Source organism: Drosophila novamexicana, unplaced genomic scaffold, assembly GCF_003285875.2.
Source record: "Drosophila novamexicana strain 15010-1031.04,08,12 unplaced genomic scaffold, DnovRS2.1 tig00001385-arrow-arrow-pilon, whole genome shotgun sequence".
NCBI lineage: Eukaryota > Metazoa > Arthropoda > Insecta > Diptera > Drosophilidae > Drosophila > Drosophila novamexicana.
In genome coordinates, this window is record NW_020824853.1 from 23081 (window position 1) to 31971 (window position 8891).

The window sequence follows — 8891 nt, forward strand, 5'->3', positions numbered from 1 at the left end:
GTGACGACTTACCAGCCCACACACACACACACACACACACGCACACGCAGATCTGACCCAGACAAGCTCTTAAGAATTGGATGCTATTCAACCCTCTAAAGCCAATCAAGTTGAAGAAAACAGTATATGAAAAAAATAACTATGCACCTGCTAATTGCATTTGTGCGAACTAACGGATGTGCCTGTCATAACAAACCAAGGCTTCAGATCTATGCTGCATAAATGAGTTTGCATAACCATATTGATTGATGTAGTCACGGAATCAATTGATTTTGATGCAGAAGTTAAGGAACATTTTAGTAGGCCTGCTCGCACTGTCGTCATCGTCAAACACTTCAACTCGGCCTTGATTTCGAGAGGAAATTTTTCTGTTTTTTCAGGCTAAAAGATCAATTACCATTGGGCAAAATTGTTGAATCCCCAAACCATGCACAGTGCGCAGTGTAAAACGCCCAACGGTCAGTTGACACAAAATGATTTAGCCAATACGCCAGAACATCTGCGTCCCGGATTTACCGGACAGGTGCGTCAATATGATCCCACGGAATTTGGTCTGACGAATAACGAGGAATGGCGCAATCCACGGATGTTCCGCAATATGACATGTCTGTAGAGCTGTTACTCTATTTAGTTTGGTGAAAACTGACTAATAAACCAATCACAGATGAGACCGACGCCGAGGCCATGGATGCGCTGCGGCTGGCGCAACCCCGAAGACAAATGTATCGCCCACCTATTGGGGCAAATCTAAGCAATTTGACAGAGGAGTGTCTGGCTGATGTGTCGGCACCGGCGTTTGATCTGAGCATGCCGTCTCAGATGTCTGGGTCGGGTGGCGAGTATCTGGCTAATATCTCGCCGCCGCATATGTCCGATACAGACAAGGCTGTGGGCCAAAATGATGCAAGCAACTACGTGGATAGCGTTTACCGCCAGGTTGTGCACAGTTTCAAAAATGCACATGACCACAATGAGCATGGTGATAATCTGTTGCCCGCGGTAGAGAACCGAACTCCAGTGCCTAATCAAGTGCCCGAAAAAGGCACCGTTCAACAGGTAACCAGCGTGCAATAATTTAATTTTACATTCTATTGGAATCCTGCGGTACACAGAACAACAGTGTGCTGACTACACTGCGCAAGATAACCACCCATCGGGATCAGTGCGGAAATGTTACCAGTCGCGTCGAGGAGACCAGCACAGTGTCCAACACTCCCTACGAACAGGTGACTAATTTGGAATACACACCAATCGGTACGGGACAGGGGGGACAAGGACGTCATCTTCACTTTTCCATGCCAACCCAGTCGGAGAATATCGCTGATATCTCGATGCCCTCGTTTTACGATAATTCTATGCCAGCAATGAGTACGCGTATAGCGCCACAGGGCATGACCAGTGAACGGCTGGCAGACATAAGTGCTCCCGCATTTGCGGATTCGATGGGAAGACGAATGCAAGCGACGCCGCCTACTATTAGCAATATCTTAGCGCCACCTATTGGTAAAAATGTGTGCCTGGAAAATATAAGTGCTCCCTCTTTTCCAAATAGCACCGTTAACAGTTCTAGAAGTCCAGGCGTAGAAGATATATGTGATATGTCGGCACCGCCATTCGCTAGTACCAATCGTTTCGAGTGCCTCGAAGATATATCCATGCCGTCTGGCGTCTCTGGCGCTATAGGTGATTCGAAACGACAAGCAACAGAGTTTCCCAGTGAATGCTTGTATAATGTGACAATGCCATCGTTTGGAGGTATTACAGGAACTTCAGGTGCGTCAAGACGACAAGGTAACTTGACGTCCAATGAGTGCCTAGAAGATATAACAATGCCTTCATATGGCGGAGTGTCTGCAGCGTCAAATAGACAAGCTAACTATATGCCTAGTGAACGCTTGAATGAAGTTAGTGCCCCATCTTTAGTGTCCAGTACCTTGCGCAGTAGAACACCTCGACGCCAACAAAGGTCCATGCCCTCACATAATACATTCGACATAACAGCTCTGGAGGACATCAGTATGCCTTCCTATGAGGGAGTATCGAGTGCTACAGCAAGAACATGTCAGCAGCGATCAATGCCTTCCCAGACCATCTGTGACATATTAGCACCATCTTTCGAAACTTTTGGGCAGGCTCCAAATGCCAATGATTGCTTGGAAAACGTAACGATGCCAACATATGATAGTACAGGACAAACGGCTTATCAGTACCTGGAGGATATTAGCATGCCTTCGTTTGGAGGAGTAGGTTTGGTAGGTTCAAGAGCAGGTTCTCCATCACGTCAACAGCGATCAATGCCTCCCCAAAATATCTGCGACATATCGGCGCCATCACAAATGACACCAGGACAAATGACAAATGAGTGTTTAGAGAATGTTACAATGCCATCATATGAGTATTCTGGCAGAGGGCCCGGGAATAATGTGTGCCTGGAGGACATCAGTATGCCTTCGTTTGGAGGAGTATCGGCTGTTTCAAAAGCAAGCACCTTGACACGTCAACAACGTTCAATCCCTACCCAAACTGTGTGTGACATATTGGCCCCAAGTTTTGAAAACAGTGGACGAGGGACGACAGCGCATGAATATTTAGAGGATGTCACCATGCCGTCCTTTGGAAGCTCAGCCCGAGGACCAATGACTAATGAATTCTTGGAAGACGTTACTATGCCATCCTTTGGTGGAGTATCCGGTGCTTCGAGGGCAAGAACTCCGACACGCCAACAACGATCAATGCCAACCCAGAACATCTCTGGCACCCCAGTTCCCTCACATGGAAGTAGTCGACGTGGGCCAACGACTAATGAGTGCTTGGAGGACATAACAATGCCATCATATGGAAGCTCAGGTAGAGAATTCACAAATGAGTTCTTAGAAGATATTTGTACGCCTTCGTTTGGAGGAGTATCAGGCGCTTCAAGAGCAAGAACTCTGGCACGGCAGCAGCAATCGATGCCATCCCAGAATATCTATGACATATCAGCACCGTCTTTTGGTAACAGTGGACGTGGACCAGTGACAACTGAATGTTTAGAGGATGTAAATATGCCTTCATTTGCTGGGGTATCGGGATCTTCAAGACGGCAACAGGCTATGCCGTCTGAGTGTTTGGACGACGTCAGTGCACCTTCATTTGGACAAAGAATGTCGCGCAGTAGATCAGCGCGACGTCAGCAAAGGCCTTTAGAAAATATTAGCAACGCAAGTCGAGCAACCGCGACGAATGGGTACCTTGAGGACATCACCATGCCTTCCTTTGGAGAAGTATCGAGTGCTTCAAGAGCAGGAACCTCGTCGCGTCAACAGCGTTTCATGCAAACCCAGAATATCACCTCTCCTCCTTCATTTCGAAGACGCGTTCCTAATACTAATGAATGTTTAGAAAATATAAGCATGCCATCATATGTGATCTTAGATGCTTCAAGAGCAAGATCTCCAACCCGGCAGCAGCAATCGCTGCCATCTCAGAATATATTTGATATATCAGCGCCGTCCTTTGGTAACAGTGGACGTGGACCAGTGACAAATGAATGCTTAGAGGACATAACCATGCCGTCATTCGGAGGAGTATCAGGGTCATCACGACGACAGCAAACCATGCGCTCCGAGTGCTTGGATGAAATCAGCGCACCATCGTTTGGGCGGAGCGTATCGCTCGGTAGATCACCTCAACGTCCGCAGACGCTCCAACGAAACATTGTAGATATAACTGCTCCGTCATTTGCCAGTTCAGGTCGGGGCCCTCAAACTAATGACTGCCTGCAGGACATTAGCATGCCATCATTTGCAGGAATATCGGGGGCTTCGAGAGCAAGAACCCCGACAAGGAAGCAGCAATCGATGCCATCCCAGAATATTTGTGACATATCAGCTCCATCATTTGGAAGTAGTGGACGTGGCCCAAATACTAATGGAGGTTTCAATAACATAACAGGTTCAGGACCATCATATAATCGGTACTTGGAGGACATTAGCATGCCCTTATTTGAAGGAGTATCGGGTGCTTCAACAGCAAGAACTCCGACGCGGAAGCAGCAATCGATGCCATCCCAGAATATTTGTGACATATCAGCGCCGTCCTTTGGTAGCAGTGGACGTGGACCAGTGACAAATGAATGCTTAGAGGACATAACCATGCCGTCATTCGGAGGAGTATCAGGGTCATCACGACGACAGCAAACCATGCGCTCCGAGTGCTTGGATGAAATCAGCGCACCATCGTTTGGGCGGAGCGTATCGCTCGGTAGATCACCTCAACGTCCGCAGACGCTCCAACGAAACATTGTAGATATAACGGCTCCGTCATTTGCGAGTTCAGGTCGGGGCCCCCAAACTACTGACTGCCTGCAGGACGTTAGCATGCCTGCATTTGCAGGAATATCGGGGGCTTCGAGAACAAGAACTCCGACACGACAACAGCGTTCAATGCCGTCCAAGAACATCTGTGACATATCAGCTCCATCATTTGAAAGCAGTGGACGAGGTCCAAATACTAATGTATTTGAAAGCTCAGCCCGAGGACCAATGACTAATGAATTCTTGGAAGACGTTAGTATGCCTTCCTTTGCTGAAGTGTCGGGTGCTTCGAGAGCAAGAACTCCGACACGTCAACAGCGATCAATTCCATCCCAAAATACCTGTGACACATCAGCTCTTGCAGTTTTCGGTAGCAATGGTCGTGGTGCTACAACTAATAAATATGCTGGGCGAAGCTTATCGCAAGGTGCAAGTCCAAGAATTCAACAATTATCAGCACCTATTGCTAGCTCTGGAAGAGATCCAATGCCGAGTGAGTGCATAGAAAATATAACAATGCCAAGTGGCGTTTCGGGTGCTGGCACTAGTCGGCGAGAATTGACAATGTCCAGCGAGTGCTTGGACAATGTGACTCCTCCCTCCTATGGACGCAGTGGAATATCCCAAAACACACCACAGTTATGGAACATATCTCCACCGGTCTTTGACACTTCCACCACTCAACCAAGCAACTTACGTAGACCGCGTTCCGAACCGGCTTATCTCAGCGAGTGCCTAGATGACGAAAGTCCTCCTAGCTTTGGCAACAGCAGTAGAGGCATGAAGAGTCTTTATCAGATGCCGCTGCATGGAGCCGATGTATCGAATGAATCAATGCAGAACGGAACGCCGCTTCGACAGGTTCACAGCTTTCCATGCATTCCCAGTCAACAGAACATCGGTGACATTTCAGCACCTTCTATGGGTAGTCCAGCGCATGAGTTTTACAATAGCTTCCAAAACTCGAGAACTGTACCGCGACCTGCTGCCGATGAATCCTATCCAAGCGAAATGCTTGGAAATGTAAGCGCCCCTTCCTATGCAAGCACCATGAATCGTACGCAGCCTAATCGGCTGCCGAACTTTAGTTCCGCCTACGAGAACCTTGGCAACATTACAGAACCTTCGATGTTTGCTAATAGCTCTGCGCGTGCTCAAATGCCTTCTAATCGTAACAATTCTCGGCCACTTGAAACGCTGAATGATAGAGAGAAAACCAACTTTGCTCATTCCACTGGTAAACGTCTTGAGGATGTAATGGACATAAGTGAACCATCTGGACTGTATCGAAGTGGAGTACACTCTCAGAATGCAGATAATATGGGCATACCCTCGGAAAGAGGGCAGGACTTGAGTGGGATGCCAGTGAAAAAAAACGTCTCAAATCTTTCTCAGCAAATATCAATCTCTGAGCAAAGTGTGAAGAGGACTGTGATCCAAAATACATCTGATCAGCTTGGCAATGAAAGTGAACCCTCCGCACTCAATAACAGTGCGAATGGGCCAGCCACAGTTGAGGTGGAAAATGTGACTGTTAAGACATCTGTGACTTCCGTGAAGCGTATATATCCAAACGAAGACAATCGGATAGAGGATGGCTACGACAATCGAAATCGCGACGAAAATGGCTACGATGGCCGAAATCGCGACAAAAATGGCTACGACGCCCGAAATCGCGACGAAAATGGCTATCAGAATGTACCGAGCTACCAGGGAATAAACGACATCTCCATGCCGCCATATGAGAGCACTGGCATCAGCTCGCCGGGGCAATCGAATCGTAACAATATGTATCTCTCAGACATCAGTGAGCCCACCTACGGTCCCTCTTACCAGTCAAGCCAGCAGAGCCGTGACCCTAATGGGACCTTCCACGGCTTCGACTCAATGGACAACTATGCCCCGTTCGATCAGCTTGTCAATTCGATGCCGCAAAATCAACTATCGAACAGCAATGCATTATCAGACAACGTTCTCGCCACGCCTGAGCAGGTGCGTGGCAAAAATGTCCAAGTAAACAAAATGCCCAACAGCCAAAGGTCAGAACAGAAAACGGGTCAAAAAAATCCGTGCTCATGTTCAGCGAGTTTGTATGGGAAGCCCTCCAATAACCCAAATCGCAATCCACCTCGTTAGGAAATTTACTCTCTAAACATTTTGTCCACATTCTGAGCATACTCTACGGAAGGGGATCCTGCAATTGAAAATATTTATGATTTAGTACTTGTTTTTAGACTGAAAAAAAAATGATCGAAATTTGAGTTAACAATAAAATGGAAGTGAAGTAAATACCAAACTGATGCTTAGCTAATAGTTGCCAATTGGAAGACATAAGAAAACGAGTGAGGAAATAATATGCGGTCGAAAAAGAGGTTTCAATAAGGCAGCTCAAATGAGAGCATAACTAATACCAAAAGCTTTGTTCCTAATTGAGCTTCCATTTCAATTCCTTCTCTGCATTCTGAAACTTCCCTTCTCGCATCTAGCTTCTCAGCTGGATGTTAACTTGAAATTGTCAATAACTTGGGCATATTGAGACAATTTCCGTGGCAAGCTGTGACACCTTGATAGATTGCCGGGGGGCTATCCTACGACATAAGACAATTGTGAACAAATGCAAAATTATTTGAAGCAATAGCTACAAAAAGGTAATAAAAACGAGAGTTGCAGTACAGCTTGAGAGTAAACGAAACATAAACAGGGAGTAAAGGGAAATAGGGGAAAAGTGAGTAAGAAAGCAAGAGAAAACATAATAAAATTGAAAACAAATAAGTTCAGGAACCAGGAAGCGCCAACGGAAGCGCCAACGCTCATTGTTAGCTTTTGTCGTTTGCCTGTTGTTGTCGTTCTCGTTGCTATACCCTGTAAACGAACACATATACTTAAGGGGTGGGTCACAGTAGAAAACGATATAAGTCCAACTGCCATGTTTTATTATGTATGTATATCGAATCTTGGTAGAATCTTAAAAAATAGAGTAGAGTATTAGAGTATTGCGGATGAGTATTGCGCAACGAATATTCCATAAGTTCTAAGGAATTGAAATCCCCGAATGGCGTGAAATCTGATTAGAATTTAGTATACTGCATGCAACTTTATCCCTCATCTGGGATATCTTACAGGCGAACATGCTCGGCTGGAGCAAGCTTGTTTTAACTGTTTGACTGGCAGGGTGAAGAAGAGAAGGGTAACACACACACACACACACACTTGGGCCCCGGGAGCGTTTCGAGTGTTGTGAGAGCTATTTAAAAACAATTTATTTTTTAACAACTGCTATGCCAGAAGCAAAATCAACCTGTCGCGGTGCCTGTGTGTGATGTGTGATGTGTGGTATGTGGTGTGCGAGTATGTGAGTGTGTTAGTGTGTTAGTGTGTGTGTATGTGTATGTGCTCGTGTATATGTTGTATTTGTTCTTGATTTTCAGCTAAAAAACATATGAGAATAAAAAAAAAGAATGTGAAGCGTCGCATCGTTTGGCGTCTGTCAGTCAGGTATGCAAAACATGAAGTGCAGATGCTTCAGATTGGTTTTCCAATTACTCAACATTTCAATGCAAATAACACAGAGCCACGGCGATGGTTAACGCCAACGATGAGGAATTTAAAAGTCAAACACACACCCACACACACACACACACACACACACACGAACAGGAACACGCACACACTGGGATCTATTCAAATACATATGCAAGCATATGCGTGTGTTAGACGGGGCAGCTGCGGCAGCAAAATCCAATTCACATATTTCTTCGATTTTTTTCCAAAGATAAAATTTCAATCACGTTTCTTCACTTTTGCTTAACATACGTATATTCATGTGTGCGTGTGTATCTCTGATGCTGCCAAAGGTGTAGTAGATGTGGCAGCAAACCAAAAAACAACAACAGCAATAACATCTGTGCGCCCCAGCCTAGGCAAAATCTGTATACCAAAGTTTTACGGGGAAAATCACAAATTGATGATTTGTGTCGTGCTTTTGAGTGAAAACGACATTAACCTAACCTTAACATGCAAGCATTTATCTATCTGTGATTTACAGGGTATTACATAAGGCAAGGAGAGCGTTGAACAAACTTTTCATACATATGTGCTGTCGGCTTCAGAAAATGCTTGTGTTTAATTAATGGCAAGTTCTGTGCGCTCATTTATGGGCCAGTTTAAACAATTTCAAAAAGTAAAATTGCTCTAGACGTCCTTGCCCGACTAGGATATACCCTGCTTCGAACTTTCTATACAAACATTCTAAGTCCTTTCTACAGCTGAGAAATGTGCAACGGTGCTTAAAGTTCGATCTTTATGCGTGTTTATAAAAAATCGGAAAGCTCTAGCCTTTAAAACGAAGTAAAATATCAGCAAACAAGGAGAATCTCGTTTTGAATATGGTTTGGAAGTAGCAGATATTTATATCAAGTCCCTAGCTTTTGGAGCTTCCATTTTGAAAAGCTTCTGAAATCACAAGATAGCACTCATCTATGACATGCTAAATTATAACTCAAGTTATTCAAGTAAAGAGTGAGATTGTAATTTTGAAGATGCTATAAAGGCCACGATAAAATGATTGATTCTTGAAATGGATGGTAGACAAAATAA

At 45.2% G+C, this 8891-nt stretch overlaps 1 protein-coding gene across 1 annotated transcript; it reads left to right on the top strand.

The window, feature by feature from the left end:
• Nucleotides 1-322: 322 nt before the first annotated feature.
• LOC115767342 lies at nt 323-6602 on the top strand. The gene is made up of 3 exons (XM_030711593.1): nt 323-605; nt 665-1056; nt 1113-6602. The coding sequence occupies exons 1-3, from the start codon at nt 428-430 to the stop codon at nt 6429-6431; spliced, it is 5889 nt and encodes a 1962-aa protein (XP_030567453.1). The 5' UTR covers nt 323-427; the 3' UTR covers nt 6432-6602.
• The last annotated feature ends 2289 nt before the right edge of the window (nt 6603-8891 follow it).

Excerpts from the sequence above, each read along its gene's own strand:
- LOC115767342 (XM_030711593.1), top strand. The coding sequence starts at position 428 with ATGCACAGTGCGCAGTGTAAAACGCCCAACGGTCAGTTGACACAAAAT. Across the intron at positions 606-664 it reads GATGTTCCGCAATATGACAT|ATGAGACCGACGCCGAGGCC; the intron begins GTCTGTAGAGCT and ends AACCAATCACAG. Across the intron at positions 1,057-1,112 it reads AAAAAGGCACCGTTCAACAG|AACAACAGTGTGCTGACTAC; the intron begins GTAACCAGCGTG and ends TGCGGTACACAG.